We start from the raw sequence: 27958 nt of genomic DNA, 5'->3' as shown, positions 1-27958 counted from the left end.
GCCTTACGTCCTGCCCCGTGCAGGACGTAAAGGTGTCAGACGAACTTCCTTGAATGAAGGCGCCGGAGTCTACTAACTCCGGCGCTGAAGAACACCCTTGGCTGGCGGGGTTTGGGGATCCCCGCCAGCAAACAAGGTACTTCATGGGGCGGGCGGCAACGGCGGGGGAGGGTTGGTAGCGGGAGGGGGGTTTAAGTGTGTCGGCGCGATCGAGCGGGGGGGGGGGGGGGGGGGGGGTTGCTGGAGGGGGGAGGCGGCTTAACAGTGCCCCCCACCTCGGGCTCTGGCCCCCCCCCTCCTGGCAAGGTCTGGCTACGCCCCTGTCAGAAAGTGGTACTGATTTTGCAGTTAGATCAAAACAGTACAGTTTGCAAGAAGGTTTGGTGCAGTATATGTGGAAGGATTAACAGTAGTTGGGTGTTATCCTTTTGAAGAACCAAAAACTTGATAACAACACTGATTTGCTGGGAAAAGTTCCAGCCCTGTTCTACAATCTACTCACGAGCTGATTTATCAGGATAGTTTCATTGTGTGATTACACTGTGATCCAGGGCTTTTTTTGAGGGGGTACCGAGTACCGGCACCTTTTCCATTGTGTGCTGAAATTAGCCCATAGTCCCCAAGTTTTAATGAAAGAGCTCAGGTTCTACACACCAATTCTGCCTTGTCATAGATTCTGTGACTGGCTGCAGGGGTCCTGGCTATTGTGGGGCGAGTCCCTCAGTGATCACCTCATCCCTGAAGGGTGGCCTGACATTTGAGTACAGGCACTTTTTTTGCTACAAGAAACACACTGCTGTGATCTAAATAGTTACCGTTATTGGTGATCTCCCCAAGTCTTTTTGTTTAGCTTGACAGACAGATCCAGCTCAGTTAATGCCTGCAATTAACGCAATGGGAAGTTCAGAGGCCTGGTGGAAAAAAGATAATCAGTGGGGAACTGTATGAAAATGACAGAGTTCATACAAGCGGTGGTGGCAGCACACAGCAGTCTAGAGAGCGAGAGGGGGGATGTACTGCTGTCCACATGGCTAGGATTGCAAAATAGATTGTGAAATACTAACAGAGTTTAGACAGGCTGCAAAACCTGGAAAACACAATAGCCAGAGATTTCAATTATCTCAGTGTGGATAAGGCAAATGTCTCATCAGGGCAATGCCGATTCCTAGATGTTTCACGGAGCAACTGGAATTGATGAGAGAAGGGGCTGCTTCCACATAGAATGGCTTTTAGCTGTTTTGTGATAGATTAAATGAACAAAAATTAATTACTTTACATCTAGTTATAATGCGCTGCACTAACATATAATTTGAAAAAAAAAAAAGAAACTAGCTAGAAATGAGTAATCAAAATGTGAAATAAAAACTCTGGAAGAATTATTTGGAGAATGAAAAGAGGGGGCGGAGCAATTAAATGAGCTCAAATAAAGGAGAGGGTGGTAATTGCAGAGGCAATTTTGCAAGGGAGGAGAAGAGATTGCAGAAGTGGCTTGGGGGGTGTTGAGGTAGATATGAACTGGCCAGAGGGAGAGAAAAGGTGGTAGGGAAGAGAGGAGATGTGTAACTGGAGAGGAGGAGAAAAGTGGCTTAAGGATGTTGGGCGATACGGTCCCTGAGCAGAAGGTGTGATGCTTTTGCAAATCTTTGTGTCATCTGGAAAAAGGCAAACTTTCCTTTCTAACCCTTCAGCAGTGTTGCTCACAATTATATTGGATAGAATCTGCCTCAGTTCTGATCCTTGGGGCAGTCTGCTACTCATCTTTCTTTTCTCCAAGTGAATTCCATTCACAACCACCCTTTGGCATCTGTCAGTCAACCAGTTTCTAATCCAGTTCATCACTTTGGGTCCTAACTTCAGCCCATTCAGTTTGTGCAGAAGCTTCCAATGAGGAACCGTGTCAACGGCTTTGCTGAAGTCCAAATAGACCACACCTAGTGCATGTCCTTGATCCATTTGTTTGACACGATTTTCCTTTGGTAAAAGCACGTTGTCTTGGATCTTGTAAGCCATTAGATTTGAGCAACTGTACTATCTCTTCCTTCAGCAGTACCTCCCTGTTTTTCCTACCACTGAAGTAAGGCTTAATGACCTGTAATTTGCCACTTCTCTCATAATTTTCGTGGGGAGGGACCACATCTCCCGTCTCCATGGATCTATTTATACAAATAGAACCTCTTTGAGCTCATTCACTATCCTCCACCTTACCTATTATCAGTAATGTTTTACTTTATTTTAATTGTGTACATTTCAATACTACTTTCCATGTAACACTAACTACTATCTCCTAATCTACCATCTACTAATCACATCACATTGTAAGCCACATTGAGCCTGCAAAAAGGTGGGAAAATGTGGAATACAAATGCAATAAATAAAATAAATCAAAATAAAATGCCCTTGGAGGAAGGAGGTGAGGAGTTCATGCAGAGATGCAGGACTTTCTCAGAGGAAGACAGTACCTACACTTTTAGTAGGCCATATGCTGGATTTATTTTTCCCCCTGGATATTATGTCCGCAGTTCAGACAGGAGTTAAAAGACCCACCTCTTTATATACATGCGTATGGAGTAGAAGATGGTTAAAAAAATCAAGATGGCAGAAGATACTAGAATGTTGGTTTTTATTTTTGTTATTAGATGGTTATATGTTGTGAACCACTGAGAACTTTTGGATTGTGTGGTATAGAAATGTTTGAATGAATGAATGAATGTATTTACATTGTTCAGCTCACCATTTAGGAGATAACTTTATATATACATAATTTAGCTTGTATGACAGCATTGTGTGTGCTCACATGTGCACTTATAAAATTGCCCCAGCACAGATACACATAAAATAGACAATCACAAAACACAGCATCTACTTTCCTACAATATCTATGTAGGTATTCCTGGGGTCAGGAGTGATACTTCTGTGTTTACATTCACAAGTTTCTACCAGCATTAACTCTCTGAACTTATGCACCTGTGGGCTTTTGCTACCTGAGAGCCCTGTTACAGTCTTAAATGTTCTTAGTGGGGGTTTCAATCAATAATCATTTCTATAGCACATTATATGTAGGTACTTTCTCTGTCCCTACAGGGCTCACAGTACCTGGGGCAATGGAGGCTTAAGTGACTTACCCAAGGTCACAAGGAGCCTCAGTGGGAATTGAACCCAAGTTGCCAGGATCAAAGCCTGCTGCATTAACCATTAGGCCATACACCTTGAGGTGCTACTAAGCTAAATCCTTGGATTTTCAGGATTACATGGATTCCCCTCGCTGTCCTGCAGCCATCGACTGGTTTTTGAGCAATGGGATGTACCTGTGTTAAACATTAGAATGTAGCTTCACTAAAAATCACGTATAGTTCCTCAACTAAGCTGGAGAAGATTTACAAGCTAGAGAGAGCCTGGCAAAAAAAAAAAAAAAAAAAAAAACTTTTTTCATATTAATATCAAGGTGGCTCAGCCTACTTCTAAGGAACTGTACTGGTTTGTGTTGAGTCTTGTACACTGTTTCCTTACCCCCTTCCAAAATCTGATCTTTTCCTGAGTACTGAAGCCTGCCATAAATTTGTGTACTTTTTTTTTTTCAATCAAATGTATCACAATTTCAGGCAGGATTTAGGGTTCTGGGGAGGCAGCTGGGTGGGATGTGTTAGGAAGCACTTAGTACAACTTCTTAATTGTACAGGTTGCAAAGATTTAGAACTTGGAAAATGTAAGGCCTCTGACCTTGTCCTTAGTGATTTATCAGAGCAGCTGGGGCCAAAGTCTAGCCACATAGTGAATGCCTCGCTTGCTGATGGTGTAAAACCAGCTTCCCCAGTACCAAGAAAACTCCGATAGTCCTGAATGGTCTAATAAGCAGCACAGACCGAGGTCGGGATGCTGAACTGGGGGTGGGGAAACCAGTAGTGGCTTTCAATCTGGCTGATCACTTTTCATATCGTTGTGGTGTTTGACTACATGTTGACCTTTAGACAATCACTTGTGTGTTGTCATATTATGGCAGTAATTTCAGATGTCCTGAATGTTATTTTGCTTAGATAATGACGTGTCAGGCCAGTCATGAATCTGTCTTCATACCCTCAGACTTACCAAACAGCACAGAAATGTGATTATGTGGTCTATTTATTAATTTTATTACTTAATTTTTCACTGAAGTTTTTAAGATACGGTTTTTAGATCAGTGAAATTTTCTATATTCTCTTTCTTATACATTGCTGTATATCTCAAGCTCAGGTTTCTGCTGAATTTCTCTTATACCCTGATTTCCATGGCCATCATTATGTAAGACAAGAATAATGTGAATCCTCATACTGGGCGAGAAGCAACAGAATAAGTAATGCTGAAAATCAAATTCAAGATTTTTGTTAACAAGACAGTTCATCAGTGAAAAAATGGAGATAATGTGCACTGACTGAAACCAAGTGCTTACAACTTAAAATTTCAGTTGATAGAGCATCTAGGAGGGATTATTTTAGATTCTGCTCTATGAAGCCAGAATAAAAAATTGAAACTTTTTTTTTTTTAAATTGAGGTATCTACGCTTTGTTAGATCTTACTTGAGGATCGTTTTAAATTGCAATGGCTGATTTTGACCTCATATCGACTACTGTAATGCTTTGTATTTGTGAAGTCTCACAAAATGCGGCTGCCTGACTGATTTTCAGAGCAAGGAAATATGACAGAATTACTCCTGTATTGATGAGTTTATATTGGCTGCCAATTCAAGCTCAGGTTTCCATTAAAGTGGCTTGTATAATTTTTTTTTAATATAATACTTTTCACACTCCTTGGCATTACTTGCATCGAAACGTTCATGGAACTGGCATCGTTGTTTACTCAAAACTTCCATCTAGTAGAGGAAATTTGATTTAAAAGAATTCTTGACTCCACTTTCCAATTCCAAGCAACCAAGCTTTGGAATGATTTCCCTCTTCATTTAAGACAAATTTCCTCATACTTGTGTTTTTTTCAGGTTATGAAAACATTTTACTTTGCAAATTCTTGTTTAATTAAATATTGTTTTGTTATCTGACTCCTGGTGTATTGTAACATTTATACCCTGCACTTTCCCACTTATTAGTAAGTCAATGCGGCTTACAAATATAACAGGTTTACAAGATATCACAAAATGGATAAAACAGCTGAATATCCTATATAATAAAGCTCACCTCCAACGTTCTGAGGCTGCCTGGTGGCTTCCGGTGGTGGTGTCCTTCATGGAGTAGATTGTGACGTCAGGGAGAGGGGAGGAGCCACGAGTGTCCAATGTGGAGGTGGAGTAGGGAAACGTCAGGGAGAGGGGAGGAGCCGCGAGTGTCCAATGTGGAGGTGGAGTAGGGAAACGTCAGGGAGAGGGGAGGAGCCGCGAGTGTCCAATGTGGAGGTGGAGTAGGGAAACGTCAGGGAGAGGGGAGGAGCCGTGAGTGTCCAATGTGGAGGTGGAGGAGTAGGGAAACTTCAGGGACAGGGGAGGAGCCGCGAGTGTCCAATGTGTCCTGCCCAGGAATCCGAAAGGAGCGCCAGCGAGGGCCAACGGTCTGCGTCCTCTCCTGCAGCCGATACCATGGGACATTGTCAGGTAGGCGAGAAGCTTGTGCGCGCGCTGCAGCACGTGGGAGCGGGGAGCAGGAAAACCTTGCTAGCGCCCGTTTCATTGCTTTCTGAAACGGGCCTTTTTTTTTTTACTAGTAGTATATAAAGAGGTGGACAATAAAAAGTGGGTAAATAAGATGGGTAAGGGAGGAAGGTGGTAGAGGTAGGGAGTGGGAAGAGGGTGTAAATTGGGATAGTGTGTGTGGTGTATGCATCAGTCATAATATTTGTATGTCGCTTAGAATCTAATATCAGGAATTGGGGACTAATAAACATAGGGAGCAGAATACAATAGAACATGCATTAGGTCAAAGTCTGTACCAGACACTTATCTCCCCCACCCCATAATCTTCTCCATCACCTAACTTCCCCACTAGTCTGCCCCCTGAACTCTCTCACTTCTCCACCAGTCTGCCCTCTCACCTTTTGCTCCTTCTCCCTTACCAGTCTACCCTGACCGCTCTCTCACTTCCACCCCCTCACTCCTTCTCCCTGACCTATCTCACTTCTCTCTCTCCTCCACCAGTCTGCCCCCTGACCTCTCTCCCTCACCAGTCTGCCCTCTCACCTTTTGTTTCCTCTCCCTCACCAGTCTACCCTGACCGCTCTCTCACTTCCACCCCCTCACTCCTTCTCCCTGACCTATCTCACTTCTCTCTCCTCCACCAGTCTGCCCCCTTTCACTTCCCCGTCTGCCCCCTGACCTCTCTCCCTCACTTCCCCACCAGTCTGCCCTCTCTCACCTTTTGTTTCCTCTCCCTCACCAGTCTACCCTGACTACTCTCTCACTTCCACACCCCCCTCTCTTACTCCTTCTTCTTGACCTATCTCACTTCTCTCTCCTCCTTGACCTGCTTCTCACATCCACACTCCTTTCTCATGTGTTTCCAACATCTTCTCTCATAGGACTGGCCCATTAGAGAAGCCTAGACAACCACCTAGGACAGTGGTTGCAGTGGGGCACCAATAGCTGCCACAGTTTAACAGCCACACAATCAAACGGCAGGTACTTTTCTTTATCATTAGGCAGAGTGGGCAGTTTTCAAATAGCTTATTTACCAAGATTGTTCTGGAAAGGGTGGCCTTGGAGTGATGATCGTTGTGGGGGGGAAAGGAAGGGGGTTGCAAAGTAAGTGTTCCAGTGTTGTATAGTAACTAAACTACAACAACTAGTTACTTTTACTAAGTAATAGTTTGGTATATAAGAGAAAGCTAAGGGTCCCCACACGAAGCGAAGCAAGATATAACCGTGAGGCAAAAATCCACAATGAAGACTAGTCTAATCGTAATCTCCTATTAGTTTGGGATTACTATAGAGAATAAATCCCTGTAGAGAGTCACTGGGAGGAGTAACTGGGAGGTCCCGAGTGGGAGGAGGCCTAGCTCAAGGGGAGTAGTTCTGAAATAAAATGCATAGAGAGTGCTGAATCACCGTCATTTCCATAATGTGATTAGTAGCATGTTCCACAGGAGAGGCAGATATCAAGAAAAGGCTCATGCATGGGTGAGAGTAAACCTACCATCGAGCAAAAGAGCCAAAGGTCCATAGACTGGGAACACATACACAACAGCTGACATAAGCAGCTGAAGAAGTGAATGTAAACCATCAAGACACAACTGCAGTTGGGATTTATACTTTAGGCAACCAGTGAAGCCGTATCAAAGCTGGGGTGATATGGTCCGAGTGAGTAAGGCCCAAAGCGAGCATGCAAAACCAGCTGCAAAGAGCTAAGAATAGAAATATTTCCATAATCCACACAGGCCATAAGCACTTGAACTACAGTATGGATATCGGATTTTGCAAAGTGTCTAAGAGGTCAATATTGAAAGCGCTTTAACTGGTCAGAAATGTTTTCTGGACACTTAAATACCTGTTCGGGGCTAACTGGTTAGTGTCACTGCCAATTGCTGGTTAGCGTATCTCGAAAAAATGGCTATTTTGGAAGTGTTCTGAGGCAGAGTTGGCACTTGCCTGGTTAATTGCCAATGTTCAGCACTTAATTGGCCAAGGTAACTGCATAAAAGTCAGTCCTATCTGTATACAGTGCCCCATAACCAGTTAAATGATGAATATTACACTTAACCGGATATGCTTTATCTGGCTCCACAAACCCAGAAATTCAATGCTGAAGCCCAGATGTGGCCTGGCTTTGAATTTCCGGGCATAATGGCAGCACTGGTCAGCAAAACAGTCCCACCCAGGCCCAACAGAACTAAAATGATGTAACCAACATACCACGATTAGAAGAATCAAAGCCTTCGGCGACATCACGCATAAAGAAACAAGATGGTTCCAGGCCCTTAAATAAGGTATCTAACAACACAATCAGTAATGCTTCAACACCATAAAATGGAAGAAAGTCATGCTGTTGAGAATGAAGAGAATGGCTCCTCATAATATGCCTGAAGTTGGTGGAGGATCACACACTCAAGGAGCTTTGCAAGCTAAAGATTGGCTGATACGATGTAGGATGTAAGTTGTCCAGGGGGGAGATTTTCAAAACAGGCCACACACTCGCCCTTTTAAGTTGAGAGGACAGTACATCTGTAGACGAGGAGAGACGGACAATCCTACAGCCCGATGATCAAAGGTAAATGCGGGCACTGTTGGCCACTTGTGAAACACCTTCTTCGCCGTGCTAGTTTAATAACTCATAAGCGCACCCAATGAGTGACAGCCACTTTCAAAATGTAGTTTTACTAAAAGCAAAGTGGATTGACTTGTACAGCAATAAAGTTGTTGGGATAAAAACATTAACAGTCACTGTAGTAGCAGTACTTTTACTCAAAAAGTCTTATATTGGGCAATAACCTTTTTTCATTTTCACTTAAAGCAGGGGTTCCCAAACCTGGCCTGGGGGAACCCCAGGTTAAGATATCCACAATAAATAAGCATGAGATTTATTTGTATACCAAGGAGATAGTGTATGCAAATTGATCTAATGAATATTCATTGTGCATATCCTAAAAACCTGACTGGCTGGTGTTCTGGGCAAGTCACTTAACCCTCCATTGCCCCTGGTACAAAATAAGTAGCTGAATATATGTAAACCGCTTTGAATGTAGTTGCAAAAACCTCAGAAAGGTGGTATATCAAGTCCCATTTCCCTTTCCTTGCTGTACTTAAGTATTAAAACATGCATTTATTTTTACTTTGAACAACACTGGAAATGTGCATACTGAAAAGCAAATGACCTGAAGCAGGCACCAATTCAGAGAATTTAGTAAAAAAACCAAAGGTTTAGAGAACTCCCCACAGTACCAGGAATCTGCAGGTGGTGCCTTATTTATAAGTACATAAGTAGTGCCATACTGGGAAAGACCAAAGGTCCATCTAGCCCAGCATCCTGTCACCGACAGTGGCCAATCCAGGTCAAGGGCACCTGGCACGCTCCCCAAATGTAAAAACATTCCAGACAAGTTATACCTAAAAATGCGGAATTTTTCCAAGTCCATTTAATAGCGGTCTATGGACTTGTCCTTTAGGAATCTATCTAACCCCTTTTTAAACTCCGTCAAGCTAACCGCCCGTACCACGTTCTCCAGCAATGAATTCCAGAGTCTAATTACACGTTGGGTGAAGAAAAATTTTCTCCGATTCGTTTTAAATTTACCACACTGTAGCTTCAACTCATGCCCTCTAGTCCTAGTATTTTTGGATAGCGTGAACAGTCGCTTCACATCCACCCGATCCATTCCACTCATTATTTTATACACTTCTATCATATCTCCCCTCAGCCGTCTCTTCTCCAAGCTGAAAAGCCCTAGCCTTCTCAGCCTCTCTTCATAGGAAAGTCGTCCCATCCCCACTATCATTTTCGTCGCCCTTTGCTGTACCTTTTCCAATTCTACTATATCTTTTTTGAGATACGGAGACCAGTACTGAACACAATACTCCAGGTGCGGTCGCACCATGGAGCGATACAACGGCATTATAACATCCGCACACCTGGACTCCATACCCTTCCTAATAACACCCAACATTCTATTCGCTTTCCTAGCCGCAGCAGCACACTGAGCAGAAGGTTTCAGCGTATCATCGACGACGACACCCAGATCCCTTTCTTGATCCGTAACTCCTAACGCGGAACCTTGCAAGACGTAGCTATAATTCGGGTTCCTCTTACCCACATGCATCACTTTGCACTTGTCAACATTGAACTTCATCTGCCACTTGCACGCCCATTCTCTCAGTCTCGCAAGGTCCTCCTGTAATCGTTCACATTCCTCCTGCGACTTGACGACCCTGAATAATTTTGTGTCATCGGCGAATTTAATTACCTCACTAGTTATTCCCATCTCTAGGTCATTTATAAATACATTAAAAAGCAACGGACCCAGCACAGACCCCTGCGGGACCCCACTAACTACCCTCCTCCACTGAGAATACTGGCCACGCAATCCTACTCTCTGCTTCCTATCTTTCAACCAGTTCTTAATCCATAATAATACCCTACCTCCGATTCCATGACTCTGGAAGAGATACAGGGTTCAAAGTGTTCCAACAACACTACAATTAATCCTAAAACAAAAAGAGCAATGGGACTAATCCCAAAAGGAGGGGGAGGGGAGAGCAAGACCCTCAGTAATCCTGCAAAAATAAGGGAGGCGAGAAGTCGGGAAAGAGGCATTGTTGAATGCACTACTTACAAAGGCTGTTTCTAAGTCTAAACAAGAAAAAGGCCGAAAGGGATAAGGAGTTGATAAACTGCCTTTCTGTGGTTACAATCAAAGCCGTTTACATATTATATATACAGGTACTTGTTTTGCACCTGGGACAATAGAAGGTTAAGTAAATTGCCCAGAGTCACAAGCAGCTGTAGTGGCAATTGAAACCACTAACCAGTAGAGGACTCCAAAATTTGGGCTGGGGTTGCAATCAGCAACTCTAAACAAGAGTCAGCCCAGCTGGCATGGTGCCTTCTCACCCCTTCTGAAACAGGAAGTCTGGATGGGGCAGGATGCAGCCAGCCTTGAGCGTGTGTGCAGATGATCAAAGCCCACTTCAGCCATATGGACTCCAGACCTGGGTGGATGTGGCAGTCATGGCACACCAAAAACTACACTGATGAGTGCAAGGAGGGGGTGACATAGGCCCATCAGAGGGAAGGTGGGAGATGCTGGACACCTCATAGGGGAGGGTGAGGAAAGGAAGGAGAGAGTAGGGAAAGGGGGTACGCTTGACACAAAGGGGAAGGGTCTTGCACTGCTCCTGAGGGGTCTTCAGCCAGCCCTGGATGTGGAAGACCACAAATAACCTTACAATAATAAATGTGTTGTGAGGACTCTGTATATGCAGAGGTAACATGTTAAAATCAATCACTGAACAGCAAATATAGTAGCAATATCCTAACTGTACGTTCTGGTGCATTTACAGCCACCCTAGCCTCTGAGAACGAAAAAACATTTTTGCATATATAATGCTGATGTGGACAGATGCCTGACTAATCGTTTTGATGTAATACAGGATAAGAGCATCATTGCAGAAAGTGGAAATAGAGGAACTCAAATTACTTCACTTAACTCTCTCTTCACCCTTAGTGACTCCTAGGTATTACAAACATATTTATAAGACTTTGACTTTCTCTTCATTAGCCTGTCAGTTTTCAAATATCCTTTTTCCTCATACACTTGTGTATAAATCAAGGAATTTATGTGCAAAACCCCATGTTTGACTTACACACAGGTACTAAAACTGAGGGTCATATCTTTTTCTCCATCTCGCCCCAGATCCAGCCTCTCCTCCTTCCGTAATCCCCTCTCCTGTATCTAGTTATCTCTCATTCCCTTCCCTATCCCTGTAGAGGTCAGCACAGCTGGTACTTTCTGGAGTGTTGCCATAGTGTCTCCGATCCTCCCTAGGGCTGGTGTGTCTTCTCTTCCTGCCAGGCGTAGCCAAGTCTTGTGGTACCTCTGGGCTCAAGCCCAAGGTAGGATTGTCTGCTACAATGACCATGGGGGCTGGGGTGGAGACGGACATGAGAGATGCTGACCAGGAGAAGGGGAAATACTGGACACAAGGTAAGGAACACGTAGGAAAGGAGAGATGGAGGAGTGGCCTAGTGGTTAGGGTGGTGGACTTTGGTCCTGGAGAACTGAGGAACTGAGTTCAATTCCCGGCACAGGCAGCTCCTTGTGACTCTGGGCAAGTCACTTAACCCTCCATTGCCTGCCGCATTGAGCCTGCCATGAGTGGGAAAGCGCAGGGTACAAATGTAATAAAAATAAAAAAAAATTGGGGGGAGTGGAGATAAATCTTTAGGTGAATGCCGTTTTATCCTTGTTCTAGCTCAAAATCCCCATACAGACCTATACATAACTAGCTAGAGCTACTTGCTAAATGGGACATGGGAAAGATACAGGCACTAATCTTGCAGAGCAACGCAACTCTAGGCTATATAAGTGAAGATGTCTCTGGAAAAATGACTTTGCCCAAGACCAGTGATACCCTATGAAGTCAGGGCTCCCTTAAGGAGGGAGTCTCTCAAACAGAGGCATCCTGTGCGGGCACAGAGCTCGAAGCTTGTCTTTGCACGTTTGTCTGCAATAAGAAGAGTGGATGCTGGAGGAAGATCGATCCTGATGTTTACAGCTCTAAAACTTGTCCAAAGGAGGGATGAAGAAAGGCTGGTGGGGAGGCAATGGGCGAGGAAGGGAGTCTTGGTTTAATTCCTCTTCTTACTCTCTGGCTCCACCTGCAGCATGTCCAGGTACTGGAATCCAATCAGCATTCCCAGGATGGAGAAACCTAAAGAGGACAAAGAAGATGAGGGAAGCCATGACGGTGATTTACCTTAGTCACAGCAGCGATGCCCCTACCCACACCAGAGAGCAGGGAGCACTAGACTGGGACATCTGCAGTCTCTCACCCAGGCAGAAAGCACAGCAAATGCAAAGTTCAGAACTGGAAGCAAATTCCATGAGCAGCCTAGACAAATACTAGCTAGCAAAAATCTAAATGCTGACAGCTGTAGTGCCTATACGGAGTTAAAAATGGGCCACCATGGCCAAAGGGTAGGAGAGAAAAAGACGCTGCAGCAGAAACCGCTGAGACACGACCCATCTCTCCCCCCCAAAATGAGGGAAGTGGAATAATCCACCAACAACAAAAAAAGAGGAACAACACGCTATATCTAATCCCCAAGGAAATAATACTTTGCAACAAAGGTTTTTGCTTAGCATTAATAACCCCCTCATTCTCTAACTTTAGCACCAAAATGTACAAAGCACTTGTGCACTACACTGGTGAAGTGAAATTCACATGTGTAAGCGATAGTGAGACACTAAGTGGTAAAATGATAGAATTCCAGGGACATTTGCATATTTAATTGCTACGATTTTGGCACAGCTCTTAGGGGTCCTTTCACTAAGCTGCGGTAAAAAATGGCCTTAATGCACCATGATGCGGGTTTTTCCCATACGCTTTGGCCATTAAACATCACATGCTAATCCTGCACTAACCAGACAGTGAATGGTAATGCCGAAACGCCCACTCTACACCCCCCAGACACACCCGCTGCAACCAAAATTAAAAAAAAAATTATGTTCGCACGCTCAGGACCCATTAGTGTGTAAATGGTAGGGGACGTACATATTGCCAGGGCATAGGGATAGTTCCCGTTTATGCGCAAAACTTATAGAATACGGGAAGTTAGGTAAATACTGTGTTTCTACCTTCTTTTGATGCCAACTTCCACTAGTATACTATCAGGGAATCTGCAAAGCCAGCCGTGTTCATAGAATTAGCAACTAGTCTGCATCTAACTTGTGATGCCCATAACCATCTAGGAATTTTAAAATAAGATTCAGGGACCATGTTCACACTTTTGTCTCTTCATAGATTTTCCTGTTGAAAATCCTGGGGTTTTTTTTGGTGGGTGTGGGTGGGGGGTGTCTTTGCATGGTTCCCCACCATCCTGCCAAACTCTTCTCATCTTTACCTCTACCACCAGTTATCCTTCTCTGCATTACTTCCACACTTTGTCTTCTCTCCTCCATCTACAACCTCCTTTCTTCGTCCCTCTCCCCTAACCTTCTCGTTGCCTTTCTTTATGACGCTGCATCATCTTCTGTTCCCTTTCTAAATTCATACATTGTCTAACTAGTCCTCTCATCTTGTCTACCAGTCCTCTCATCTCTCACCGGTATCTCTCTTTCATCACCTGTAAAAGTTTCTCTTTACCATCTATAGGAGGTAATTAAGTTTGCTGACAACATAAAGTTATTCAAAGTTGTTAAATCACAAGAGGATTGTGAAAAATTACAAGAGGACCTTACGAGACTGGGCGATTAATGGCAGATGATGTTTAATGTCAGTAAGTGCAAAGTGACGCATGTGGGAAAGAGGAACCCAAATTGTAACGAAAGGTTTCATGTTAGGAGTCACCGACCAAAAAAGGGATCTTAGAAAAGCTGTCATTTTCTGCTGTCTAAAAAATATATCTAAAATGTATTAAACCAGGGGCCCTGTTTACTAAGGCGAGCTAGTGTTTTTAGCAGGTGCTAATGCTACAGACTCATATATATTCCTATGGGTGTCTCTAGAAACATTTGCGTGCCTAGGAATTTTTTTTCATTGAACTACACAACTTGTTCTACACATTCAGGTTGCAAGAACAATTTTAGAAAAATCCAAAAGTAATTAAGAACAAAAGAGTTTTGATTATATTTATTAAAATTTGCTTTGCTTATACAAGTCACAGCAGTGTAGAATATATTAAAATACAAAAAACCATGTGTTGGAGGCGGCACTTTGGGAACCTTATCAATTATTCTCACTCTTACACCACAAAACATGTAATTTACCGGAAGGACTACGTAAAAGTGTGCTGTTGCGACCGCTTAGAGAGGTGTGGAGAGTGCTTATACGGCACCTAGGGGGGGATCCAGCAATAACAGATCTATTAACAATATGTGGGAATTGTGAGTTTTTACCAGGCTTATCGAGCCGACATTTTGTAGACTAGGCAAAGAAGGGTATTTCCAGTCTGGCACACCTGGTGGGTGGAGATGGGCAGCCTCTCACAGAAGAAGAAATACTGGGGAAAGTAGGCGAATCCTGGGGTAACAGATTTGCCATAAGGCAAGTGCAGCACTACATTGCCTCTCTCCCGGGGGACCCTTTGAGAACTCAGTTGGGGGATAAGATACAAGATTTCTTTCACTCTTTGGGTGAGGGCGAACTCACGATATCTTTGCTCCACAAAAGAATATCAGGATGGTGACCCCCCAGGGATTACAGAAAGTTGAAGAGTGCTTGGGGAAAGGAATTGGGGGTTGGAGTAGTATCATGGGATATCACTAAATCGATAGCAAGAATACCCTTGTTAGTATTGGATGCTCGCTTAAGAGAATGTGCCTATCGTTGTATTCACAGGGGATATGTAACTACAGCTCAACTAACCCACATGGGAGGGAATCGGAGCCCAGGGTGTCTCAAATGTGGAAAGGACCCTGGCACAATGCTACATATGTTTTGGAGTTGCCCCACCTTGAAAAGGTTTTGGACACAGGTTCGAGGCTTTTGGAAGGAGCGGTTGGGGCTTCGGATCTTAGGGTCAGATGAACAATTGCTTTTAGACATCCCGGGGTCTTTCAGAGGGCAGAATAGATTTGAAACAATATTGTTCCGAAAGATGAGCTTACTGGCCAGGAAATGCATTTTACAGTACTGGACAATTAAAGATCCTCCAGCATATTGGCACTGGAGAAACCAATTGCACCAGTTGGCATCTTGGGAGGCTGGAGAATCCCGGCTCTCAAAGAACAAGAGAGTCACGTTTTTGGCTGTCTGGGGTCCTTATCTGCGAAGTCTAAGCCATAGAGGTCGAAGTTTACTCTTAAATGCAGGGTGAATCCATGGATTAATACTGAATAGATCTCCAGGTCTGGGGGGGGGGGGAGGGAGGGGGGTAGGATAAGTACACCCTGACAAGAGTAAATAAATAAAAATGCTGTTTTAAAGGGGGGGGGGGGGGGGAAAGAGAAAAAAAACTCAAAAATGATACATGTTCATTGACCAATGGTTGTATAATTAGATTGAGGTTTGATGACTGTTATAAGCAGAGCCTTGTAAGTCAACGTTTATGTTACTGTAATTTCAATAAAAACTGTTTAAACATAAAAGCAGAGGGGAAGGAGGGAGGGTTAGGGGGGGACGGGAGAAATTGTTAAAAAGTTTTGATGATGGATTTTATCATTGTATTTCTATTTTGAAAGTTTGACGGTGGCATTTATGTTTATGCCAGATATTGGATGTAGTTATTTTTGTTTTCATCAATAAAAATGTTGAAATATATAAAATACAAAAAACCATAATAAATAAACTCCATAAATGGATCCGAGGCTTTCCTATCATAACTCACAAAGGCACTCATTTAAGTAAATAACTATAATTAAACAACTCAAATTTCCTGATGTCTGTAAGAGATTATTCCATCCAAATTATATCTTCAAAGTAGTCAAATCGCGGGAAGATTGTGAAAAACTACAAGAGGACCTTGGGAGACTGGGTGTCTAAATGGGAGATGACGTTTAATGTGAACAAGTGCAAAGTGATGCACGTGGGAAAGAAGAACCCAAACTATAACTACGTCATGCAAGGTTTGGCGTTGGGAGTCACGGAACGAGAAAGGGATCTAGGTGTCATCGTTGATGATACGTTGAAAACTTCTGCTCAATGTGCTGCTGCGGCTAAGAAAGCAAATAGAATGTAAGGTATCATTAGGAAAGGGATTGAAAACAAAAATAAGGATATTATTCTGCTGTTGTATCGCTCCATGGTGTGACAGCACCTCGAGTATTGTGTTCAATTCTGGTGGCCGCACCTCAAAAAAGACATAGTGGAATTGGAAAAGGTGCAGAGAAGGGCGACAAAGATGATACAGGGGATGGGACGACTTCCCTATCAGGATAGGCTGAAGAGGGTGGGGCTCTTCAGCCTGGAGAAAAGGCGGCTGAGGGGAGATATGATAGAGGTCTATAAGATAATGAGTGGAATGGAATAGGTCGATGTGGAGCGTCTGTTTACACTTTCCAAAAATACTAGAACAAGGGGGCATGCGATAAAGCTGCAGTGTGGTAAATTTAAAACGAATCGGAGGAAATGTTTGTTCACTCAACGCGTAGTTAAACTTTGGAATTCGCTGCCGGAAAAGGTGGTTAAGGCGGTTAGCTTAGCGGACTTCAAAAAAGGGTTGGACGGCTTCCTGGAGGAAAAAGCCATAGAATGTTATTGAATGGACGGACGAGGGAATAATACAGTATTTCTAGGATGGGTGGGACAAATTGCTTGTTCTTTTGGCCGCTGTCGGTGACAGGGTGCTGGGCTCGATGGACCCTTGGTCTGCTTATGTACTTATCTTATATTAAATGCTACCTTGAAGAAATGAGTCTACTAATACTTTAAGGTGCTCTTTTACTAATCTGTGTAGGCAATGCATGGCCTGGGCGGTAATTTCATTTTTTACACGCGCCCACTAATTTCCCGTGTGTGGCGCTAACCGGGCGGTAATCAGCATTGCGCACGCACTGACAATTACCGCCTGGTTGATGCGTGAGACCTTACCACTAAGTGAATAGGTGGCAGTAAGACCTCAGGCCCAAAATGGATGCGCGCCAATTTTCATTTTGCCGAATGTCCATTTTCTGCCACACACCAAAAAAAAAAAAAGGTCTTTTTTGCAGGTGCGCTTAAAAATGGACCTGTGCGAGCCCCAATACATGCATCTACATGAGTGTAGGCCACGTTTCAGCGCACCTTAGTAAAAGAAGCCTTAAACTTCTTGCAAACAGGGCGTCTATTCCACAGGGAAGGTGTTACGCAAAAGAAAGCACACTCCTGGGCAGTGTAGGGGATTAACACCCTATAGTCCGTAAAGGATCTCAGAGCTCTACTAGGGACGTAGAATATTGCTTGAGAAGTCAGGTATGATGGAATCTGTGAGCCAGAACTACCAGTTTAAAGTTAATCCTGTACTTAGGTAAGCACTGAAAATGTAAAAAAAGAGGGGAGTATGTATTCCGTAAAGGTTACAGACACTTCAGACTAACATCAGATGCCCAGCATACAGTATATTACCATACTCGAGATGTGAAATAAATAAGATATAGATCAAAGAACATAACCCATGTAAAACAAAACAAGCTTTCCTTGTATTCTCGGTTATTGTCCCCCAGGAAAATAGGCCAAGGCCTCTATCACTTGTTATGATTTTGTTGTTAGGACCTCAATTCTCAATCCATGTAGTTTAATTTTTAAGAGAGATATTAACTTACATTTAGAGAATAATGGCAACCTGGGGAGAACTGACCTATACCTTGAATTACTCTATTCCCCCCACCCTAATCATAAGGGGCACCAACTGGATTTGATTTCTTTTTGTGATGGCTGCCACATCTACCTCTAATATTAATTTAGCAGATATTAACTGGGAGCAAACCAGATCATTTTCATTGACCCAGTTAACTTCCGGGATGCTCTTATTTCTCAAAGGTCAAATAATTCTTTAGAATTCACCGAGGCCTGGAAGAGGACTAGCTTTGCCGTTCTTCATAAGACAGCACCATTCCAATCAAAATTAAGCTATCCTAGTAGTAGTAATAAATGGTACACAGACACAAGATCTAGTGAAACTGAAGCGAATTTGTAGGAAATGTGAATGAAAATGGGTAAAAGACAAATCTGATCAGTCTAGATTAAGTTGGAGGAAAACGATCCATGGTTATAAGAAAGGTTCAAAAGTGGTTAGAAAAAATATTCTCAGATTTCATAGTTGACTGCTTTAATATTAAGCATTTATACTCTCACTAACGTCCCTCCTCCTCAGTGTCAGAATTCTAAGCTTACTTTAACTGCAGACCAATTAGCTTATTACTTTCAGAGTAAGATAAGCACATCCATAGGGCCTCTTATCAAGCTACACTAGTGGTCCCAGGTGCGGTAATGCCGACAAAGCCCATTCACTTTCAGTTGGTTTCATCGGCAATGCTATTTATTTATTTGTAACATTTATATCCCACATTTTCCCACCCATTAGCAGGCTCAATGTGGCTTACATCCTATATAATAAAACTCACCTCCAAAGTTCTAAAGTGCTTGGGACCGTGGCTCCCTCAGCACGGAGGTGGTCTGTTAGGCAGCATCGAACTCAATGACGTCACCAGACCCAGCTGATCGCAGGAACTGGCTGCTGGCACGCGCAAAAAAAAAAAGAAAAAAAAAGAAGTGAAACAAAAAAGGCTCAAGAAGCACTCCCGAACCTGCCCTGCTCTAACGAAATCCACAACTGCCATCAGAACGCTCGCACAGCACGAGACTGCCCCAGCTGAGGAGAATACCGCTGCCCTGACAGTGCTATCCTGCAGAACCTGCCGCTCCGAACTGCCATCCGAACCCGCACCAACAAACAAAAAAGTGAAGAGACAGCCTCCAGCAGCCTTCGGGATACACACTAACCAAAAAAAAAACAAACAAACCGTGAAGAAACAGCCTCCAGCAGCCCTCCGGACCCACACTAACAAAACAAAACAAAAAAAAGGTGAAGAAACAGCCTCCAGCCGCCTCAACAGGGGACTTCACAAAAAGCAAAGCAAGAAGATAAAACCAACTGCAGTCTTCTCTGGACGAGGTTCACAGCCGCCATGAACCACCCTGATACTGCAGCACTAACAGGGCAAGCTGGATGAGGTTCACAGACACCGATCCTGCACACAGCAGTGCAACGTGTAAACGAACAGGTACAATTAAGGGGGCAGAAACTTTAAGGGAGGGGGCATGGAACTTGAAGGGGAGACAGACAAACACATGGAGAGGGGGTGAGAGAACAGAATGGGAGGGAAGGGGAGAGGAAAAATTATGCAGATGGAGGGCATGGTAAAGAGAGCACAATCCCTGGATAAAAGAAAGAATTCAAAACAGAAACACGGGGGGAGGGGGGGGGGCACCCTTACTTACATTGCCACTCACAGGAGGGAAGGGGGGAAAACTAACAGAAAGGGGGGGGACTGCACTTCACACAGAAGGAGGGGGCCATGCACACATACACACAGTCTTTCACTCTCTGTGTCACTGTGACACACACACACACACACACACACACTCTCACTGTCACACCCACATTCTCACACAGGCATACACTGTTTCAATGCCCACCCCTGTGGTCCTGCAACAGCTTAAAGGAAGGATATGGAGACACACACTCACGCTCTCTCTCACACACAACCAGTCTACAAATCTCTGTTTCTCACTGTCACACACACCATGTCTCACACATACACATACACTCTGTCTCACTCCCGTCCCTCTGGTCACAGAACTTCAGACACAAAGGGTGCGGGTACCTGCACTTTCGAAGGAATGAGGGAGTCATGAACACACACAGACACATACTCTGGCACACTGTAGCACAGTGTCACACACAGACACAATCTCTGTCTCACATACACTCTTTCACTCTCTGTGTCTGACTGTGACACACACTCTTTCAAACACACACACAATTGCTGGATTAAAAAAAGGAAAAGGAACTGAAAAACCAAACACGGGGGGGGGGGGGGGGGGGGGGGGAACGACCCTGCACCTCGGACAGAAGAAAGGGGTCATGCACGCACACACACACACACATAGTCTCACACACACATAACCGCTCTCTCTCACTTGCAACCAGTCTTTCACTCTCTGTGTCTCACTGTCACACACACTCACACATACACTCAGACTCACTGCTCGCTGCTATGGTCCCAGAACTTAAAACACAAAGGGGGGGTACCTGCACTTCTGACAGTATTAGGGGGTCATGCACACACATACACACATACTATGGCACACTGTACCTCAGTGTCACACACAGACTCTCTCTCACACACAAACTCACACTTTTCCACTCTCTGTGTGTCACTGTGACACACACTCAAACACACACACACAATTAGTCTCTTTGTCACACCCACACTCTCACACACATATACACTTTGATTCACTGCCCACCCCCGTACTCCTGCAAGGGCTTGCTAGAAGGAGAAGAATATGGAGACATTATAATACTTTTCTAACAACTCTGTAGTTACCAAAAACAAACAAACAAAAAAAAAACCATTGCTAGCGCCCGTTTCCTTTCAAACAGAAACGGGCCTTTTTTACTAGTAATACCATAAAGGCGATCGCCAAGTCTGGTAGATGTTAAACAAATACAATTTAAAATAAGGGGTAGGTAAGGTTAGAGTAAACAGGTACAAAAAGGGACAAGGAAATAAAGGAATATAAAATGTCCAATGTGATGAAAGGTACTAATGCATTGCAGAGTTGAGGCATTTAAGTAGGGCTGGTAGGGTAGGCCTTACAAAAGATAGGTCTATGCGGGAATCACTAGCTTGGTTTGGTAAAAGAGGCCCTTAGAGTTGTTTTCCCGATACGACTTTTGAGCCTATAGTCTCTTCTCCCATGGAAGGTATGCCAGAACGAATCTGATTCATTTTTCTATTCCCCAATGGAGCAATTTTTTTCGCTTATACAAGTACTAGTAAAAAAGGCCCGTTTCTGACACAAATGAAACGGGCGCTAGCAAAATTTTCCTCGGCTCCCCTGCAGCCACCCATGTCCAGCGACCCTCCTCTCCCCCTGCAGCCACCCATGTCCAGCGAACCTCCTCTCTCCCCTGCCCCCCTCCTGCCACCCATGTTCAGCGACCCTCCTCTCGCCCCTGCCCCCCCTGCAGCCACCCATGTCCAGCGACCCTCCTCTGGACATGGATCAGCTGTGAGGCATGTTTTTTTTTTTTCCCCCCGGGTTCTGAAGTTGACATCATAATGGCTACAGTGATGTCAGCCTGATCACGGAGCCTAGCAGACCAACTCAGAATGAGCCACGGTCCCAGGCAGCAAGTCAGAACGCTGGAGGTGAGAATTATTATATAGGATAGCACTACTTATTGTATATGTTAGATTCTTGTCCTCCCTATCTCATGCAAACAGCTCTAAAATACTGGATCAGGTTAGGGTTCAGTTAAGTAAAGGTAAGAGTGCTTTATTGCTCCAATTCGACCTTTCTGCAGCTTTTGACCTGGTTGATCAAGCTATTCTCTTACAGATTTTGGAGGAAATTGGTATCACAGGAAACATTCTGAAATGGATTCAATGCTTCCTAACCAGTAGGTCCTATAGGGGTAAGGGTAAAAGATACTCTCTCACCAGCATAGTTTAATCCTGGTAGGACTTATTTAATAGATCCTTAGAGATGGGAAAAGTTCCTCAGGACTGGAGATGAGCTGATGTGGTCCCTCTTCACAGAAGTGGGGACAGGAAAGAGGGAAACTACAGGCTGGTAAGCCTGACATCGGTGCTAGGAAAAATAATGGAGCCACTGCTGAAGGAAAGGCTAGCTAACTTTCTAGAAGCCAACGGGTTACAGGATTTGAGGCAACATGGCTTTTACCAAGAGAAAATCCTGCCAAACAAATCTGATTGACTTCCTTGGGTGACCAAAGAATTGGATGATAAGATGACAATTTGTGGGTCTTTGTCAAGTTTTGTTTTTATTATACTTATAAAAATCTTCAAAAACTAAGCTGCAAGGTCCTTTTTACCTCCCCATATATCTATTTTTCTGGACTGATGACCAAAAACTTGATAATAAAAAGAATTTATTCTATAAGGGTTTAAATTCCAAGATCCTTTTCTCTTCGTCAATTCTACCAGTTTACAGTATCCTGAAATATTTTTGGAGGCTTGTGATTGGCAAAGTTGCTATTATCATTTTTTTGTGCATTGTGTCCTCTTTGGTTTACCTTTTGCTTGTATGGTGTGTAAAATCAGTGAAATAAAACTCTTGCTTTAATGCATACTCAATGTGAGAAATGTTAAAAAGCGCTACGGGTCTGACTTTACAACACCGCTGTGTGTAAAGTCCTAAAAAGGCAGGCACCCAGAACAAGCACCCAGAACAAATGCCAGTGCACACACTTACACATACTCTAAAGCTGGTGTAAACGAACCTTTTCTGGAGATGGGAAGGTGGTAGAACTAGAGGACAGGAAATGAGATTGAAGGGGGGCAGACTCAAGAAAAATGCCAGGAAGTATTTTTTCACGGAGAGAGTGGTGGATACTTGGAATGCCCTCCCACGGTAGGTGGTGGAGATGAACACGGTAATGGAATTCAAAAATGCGTGGGATAAACATAAAGGAATCCTGTTTCGGAAGGAATGGATCCTCAGAAGCTTAGTGGAGATTGGGTGGCAGCTCTTTGAGCAGGGACTGTCTTTCTTCTATGTTTGTGCAGCGCTGCGTATGCCTTGTAGCGCTATAGAAATGCTAAATAGTAGTAGTAGTAGTAGCACCGATGGTGGGAGGCAGGGCCATTGGTTGGGAGGCGGGGCTAGCACTGGGCAAACTTCTACGGTCTGTGCCCTGAAAATGGCAGATACAAATCAAGGTCAGGTATACACAAAAAGTAGCACATATGAGTTTATCTTGTTGGGCAGACTGGATGGACCATACAAGTCTTTCTCTGCCGTCATCTACTATGTTACTATGTATTTGATATAGACAAGTACATTGTAACACACACCCAGGAATATCCACATACAGCATATGAGTAAATACAACACACCACTTTGCAATTATATAAGTACACGTGCATATAAAACATACTTCACATAGAGAAAAACCTTTATAAAATTACTGTCCAGGTTCCAGAACCCTCTCCAAAAATGCATAGCCCAAAACAATAATGCATGTCCCTTGAACTTACTAGCCACCATCAGGGGCGCCATGACACCTATGGTGAAGGATGCTGTCTTGTACACAAACACCTCGGAGAGAAAGTGAGCCAAAGCTAAGAAGAAGCTGCAGAGGGTGATGTGATACAATCTGCAAGGACAGGAGGGAGGGAGAAATAGAGAAAGAATAAGAGAGAGACTTTAATTAGACATTATTCTTCATCATTGAGGATGATCCCACACTATGAGGGGCTCCAAGTCTATGGGAGATGAGTTTTGCTGCTCCTGGCACCCCTAACTGCCCACCCAACACACAAGATGTTAGGAACTGTAAGATGGCACTGCTAGACACTATGATGATACGTATCACTAGCATAGCCTGTCAATATGAGTGATGCCACTTGGGGAGGATCCCAGGGGACCCTTACGTCTTGTTTTGGATGTCAATGGCACAGGCGCAGCGTATTATGGAGGACAAGAGGGTCCAGATCCCAAAGGTTCGGGCTTGCAGCCCATTCACTGTAAGGAAAAAAAGACAAAAACCCAAGTTAATCTCTAGCCTCACCTCAGCACTGATTTATTACAGATATATAGTGCCTGATCTTGTGTGTTGTCTCATATGTGATAAACTGTCAGGACCACGCAAGACCTTTTGAGGCAATCCAGCAAAATCTCCTGTTCTTTAAGCTTTCATGGCTGAGCTTCCCCCCCACCTAACTTAGCGTTAGTGTAATGCAGAGGATCTCAAACCTGTCCAGTGGGACTCCAAGTCAGTTCTGTTTTCAGCTTATCCATAATGGATATGCATGAGAGAAATCTGCATGCAATAAAGACAAATGATTTTAATTTATTACAGATATTCTACAAACCTGACTAGCTGGGGATTTCCTTCAGAGGTTTTGGGATCCTCTAGTCTAGGGATTTCAGTGCTGCTCCTGGCACAAAGGCCATACAGCAAGGCTCCTTCTTGACCCATAAGTCTCCAGTCTAAATATCAGATGTCACCATTACCTAACAACTAGGACTGCTATCTCTCACAGGGACTGTGAACACTGCCTCTGTAGAAGTTTCAGCTGAGAAAAGCAGCATATCTAACCCCCCCCCCCACCCCCAAACTCCAAGATGTGCAAAATGTTCAATTTATTCACCACTAAAAAAACAATAGCAACAACAACAATAATAATAAATACATAGATAATTAAAAGCCTGACGGGGCCATGTCTCCCCTTCTTCAAGGGCGCATCTTTGGAGTTTTTTTTTTGCTATCTACTGCTTCTTTTTTTTGTGCTGGATCTTATAGATCAATTGCCTATTTTTGTTTGTTTCAGCTTATCAAGGAATAAAAGATTTGAGCTGGGACTCAAAACCTCTTCCCTCTGCGCACACATAACTGTCACTGAGCCCCATAAGTACATGACCCAAGAAGAGAGTTTTCCTTATCTTAAAAATCATCAGACTTCAACAGTAATAATAGTCCCAGGGAAGAACTTGAGCAGAGCAAAACAGCCTTCGCTTTGGCAGAACAACTGCCTGCACTTCACCTACAAGTAGGCCACAATCCCCGAGAGTGCGTGAGTGAGTGCCCGCCCGGGGCGGCAGGTGGGCGGTGTAGGCCTTACCCTGCTCTGGTTTACCGGTGTACAGTTTTTCAGACAGGAAGCTGTGGTCCCGAAAGCTTTGCACTGTGTTGCCTATAGCTATGATGGAGACCATGAAAAGCCAACTACGCAGAATATTTAAAAAGCGGCTCATGTTGCATCTGAAAACAAAGCGGAAATAGCAAATAGACCAACAACAACAACAACAGCCCCCTTTACTATCAGCTCCCTCCACGCAAAAAAAAGCGGCGGCAACCCCAGCGCTCCGCCCCCTCTCCACACACGCGCTCACCAGGGCCAATCAGATGCAGAAGGCAGCTCCGCACCTTCCCCTAACTAACCAGTCAGGCCAGCCCCACCCCCTCTCCTAATCATCAGGGCCAATCAGGTGGAGAAGGCAGCTCGGCACCTTCCCCTAACCAGTCAGGAGAGGCCAGCCCCACCCCCTTTCCTAATCATCAAGACCAATCAGATGGAGAAGGCAGCTCCGCCCCCCAGTATCAGTCAGTGGGAGAGAGCTGCCCCGCCCGCTCCCATTCCAACACACGCGCTCCCCAGGACCAATCAGAGGGAGACGGCAGCTCCGTACCTTCCCAGCGCCAGTGAGTAGGAGAGGCCAGCCCCACCCCCTCTCCTAATCATCAGGACCAATCAGATGCAGAAGGCAGGTCGGCCCCCCAGTATCAGCCAGTGGGAGAGAGCTGCCCCGCTCCCATCCCATTCCAACACACGCGCTCCCGCCAGGACCAATCAGAGGGAGACGTCAGCTCCGCACCTTCCCACCGCCAGTCAGTGGGAGAGGCCAGCCCTGCCCCCTTCCCGCACACGCGCTCCCCAGGACCAATCAGAGGAAGAAGACAGTTCCGTCCCCCCCCCCCCCCCCCACACACAGTGACAGGACCAGTCGCTAGCAGAATGCAGCCCCGCCCCCATTGTCATTTTCATTTGATATACAGTCCCTAAACTATATTGCCTAAGCGCCCTTCCCCCACTCCGTCCGGGACACCTTTCCACGTGTGCCCCTCCCCCTCTAACGAGCGATTCCCCCCCTTCTTTTTTTAGGGGCGGGATGTGACGTACGTTAGCGGAAGTGCTGTTTGGCGGGCTGCGCCAGTGCGCCTGCGCCCTTCAACGGTTGGTGGTTGTTGTAGTAACGGAGGAAGCCGGGACTTGGCAGTGGTGGAAAGGAAGGAGCCGCCGGCCGAGGCAGAGGAGAAGCTCCCCCGTTGCCTCCCAGACAGTAAGTCCTAAGAACAGCTCATGGATTTTACCTTTAGGAAAGTTTCCAAATCTCCTCCTTCAACCCAGCTGTATCCGCTGATTTTATTACCATCTGGCAGCCACTTCCAGGCACTTTACTCTGTGTTCAGTGAAAGAAATAACTTCAATTATTTTTACATGTATTACTAAGTAACTTCACGGTTAGTTTTTTTTTCTATTTTCCTAAGGAAAGAAAATAAGATGACACCTTTTTTATTGGACTAAATGGTAACCCTTCTTCTTCAGATCAGAAATAAGCAAATGTTGATAAATATCAGAATATATAAGTGAAACACCAAAACATGCATGGGATAAACATAAAGGAATCCTGTTCCGAGGGAATGGATCCTCAGAAGCTTAGCCGAGATTGGGTGGTGGGAGGCGGAGATAGTGTTGGGCAGACTTATACGGTCTGTGCCAGAGCTGGTGATGGGAAGCGGGGCTGGTGTTTGGGAGGCGGGGATGATGCTGGGCAGACTTATACGCAGGGTTGCCAGGTAGAAATTTTTTTTCCAGCCCAATCCGGGCCAGAAACCAGCCCAAAACCCGCCCAAACACAAACCCCGCCCCTGACACCCCCACCCCCGCGTCACCGGCCCCGCCCCCGCTGTCACCGGCCCCGCCTCCCACGTCATCGGGCCCGCCTCCCCGTCATCAGCCCCGCCTCCCACGTCATCGGGCCCGCCTCCCTGTCATCAGCCCCGCCTCCCCGTCATCGGCTCCGCCTCCCACGTCATCGGCTCCGCCTCCCACGTCATCGGCCCCGCCTCCCACGTCATCGGCCCCGCCCAAAACGTCACTAACCCCGACCAAAAACGTCACTAACCCCGACCCCCGCGGCCGAAAAAAATCAAAAAGCCGCCCAAAAAGCCGCCCGGAAGCCTAAAAAACCGCCCAAAAAACCGCAACCCGCCGCGGGCAAAAATTTCCCGCGGCGGGGCGCGGAAAACCGCCCAATTGGGCGGTAAAACCGCCCACCTGGCAACACTGCTTATACGGTCTGTGCCAGAACCGGTGGTGGGAGGCGGGGCTGGTGGTTGGGAGGCGGGAATAGTGCTGGGCAGACTTATACGGTCTGTGCCCTGAAAATGACAGGTACAAATCAAGGTAAGGTATACACAAAAAGTAGCACATATGAATTTATCTTGTTGGGCAAACTAGATGGACCGTGCAGGTCTTTTTCTGCCGTCATCTACTATGTTACTATGTTACTATGTATTTCAATGAAGCTTATCGAAGCTTAGCAGAGGGTGGCAGAGCCGGTGGTGGGAGGTGGGGCTAGTGCTTAGGAGGCGGGGCTAGTGCTGGGCAGACTTATATGGTCTGTGCCAGAGCTGGTGGTGGGAAGCAGGGATAGTGATGGGCAGACTTACATGGTCTGTGCCCTGAAAAGGACAGGTACAAATCAAGGTAAGGTGTACACAAAAAGTAGCACATATGAGTTTATCTTGTTGGGCAGACTAGATGGACCGTGTAGGTCTTTTTCTGTCATCTACTATGTTACTATGTATTTCAATGAAGCTTATCGAAGCTTAGCAGAGGGTGGCAGAGCCGGTGGTGGGAGGTGGGGCTAGTGCTTAGGAGGCGGGGCTAGTGCTGGGCAGACCTCTACAGTCTGTGCCCTGAAAATGGCAGATACAAATCAAAGTCAGGTATACATATAAAGTAGCACATATGAGTTTATCTTGTTGGGCAGACTGGATGGACCATGCAGGTCTTTTTCTGCCGTCACCTACTATGTTACTATCAAGCTCATTTTCAAAGCACTTAGCCTCCCAAAGTTCCATAGAAACCTATGGAA

The 27958-nt window shown here is 45.0% G+C and overlaps 2 protein-coding genes and 1 long non-coding RNA gene across 3 annotated transcripts in view; 2 read left to right on the top strand and 1 right to left on the bottom strand.

The window, feature by feature from the left end:
• The first annotated feature begins 294 nt into the window (after positions 1–294).
• On the top strand, positions 295–1289 carry LOC115477325. Its single transcript, XR_003943314.1, has 2 exons — positions 295–542; positions 787–1289. It is a non-coding gene; the product is annotated as an uncharacterized LOC115477325 (long non-coding RNA).
• A 10462-nt stretch (positions 1290–11751) lies between these two features.
• On the bottom strand, positions 11752–25153 carry ERG28 (ergosterol biosynthesis 28 homolog). The gene is made up of 4 exons (XM_030214126.1): positions 24919–25153; positions 23728–23818; positions 23332–23450; positions 11752–12334 (listed from the first exon to the last, which is right to left on the bottom strand). The coding sequence occupies exons 1-4, from the start codon at positions 25049–25051 to the stop codon at positions 12252–12254; spliced, it is 426 nt and encodes a 141-aa protein (XP_030069986.1). The 5' UTR covers positions 25052–25153; the 3' UTR covers positions 11752–12251.
• Positions 25154–25987: 834 nt separating this feature from the next.
• The window catches only part of TTLL5 (tubulin tyrosine ligase like 5), a 482374-nt gene continuing 480403 nt past the window's right edge, over positions 25988–27958 (top strand). Inside the window, exon 1 of the mRNA XM_030213729.1 lies at positions 25988–26137. The gene's annotated coding sequence lies outside the window, so the exon portion shown is untranslated. The remainder of the gene's footprint in view (positions 26138–27958) is intronic.

The sequence above is a fragment of the Microcaecilia unicolor genome, chromosome 9, assembly GCF_901765095.1.
Source record: "Microcaecilia unicolor chromosome 9, aMicUni1.1, whole genome shotgun sequence".
NCBI lineage: Eukaryota > Metazoa > Chordata > Amphibia > Gymnophiona > Siphonopidae > Microcaecilia > Microcaecilia unicolor.
The sequence above is the reverse complement of the archived record's forward strand: the minus strand, read 5'-3'. Positions and strand labels throughout refer to the sequence as shown.

Excerpts from the sequence above, each read along its gene's own strand:
- ERG28 (XM_030214126.1), bottom strand. The coding sequence starts at position 25,051 with ATGAGCCGCTTTTTAAATATTCTGCGTAGTTGGCTTTTCATGGTCTCC. Across the intron at positions 23,819-24,918 it reads CACCGGTAAACCAGAGCAGG|TGAATGGGCTGCAAGCCCGA; the intron begins GTAAGGCCTACA and ends TTTTCCTTACAG. Across the intron at positions 12,335-23,331 it reads GGCGCCCCTGATGGTGGCTA|GTTTCTCCATCCTGGGAATG; the intron begins GTAAGTTCAAGG and ends TGTCCTCTTTAG.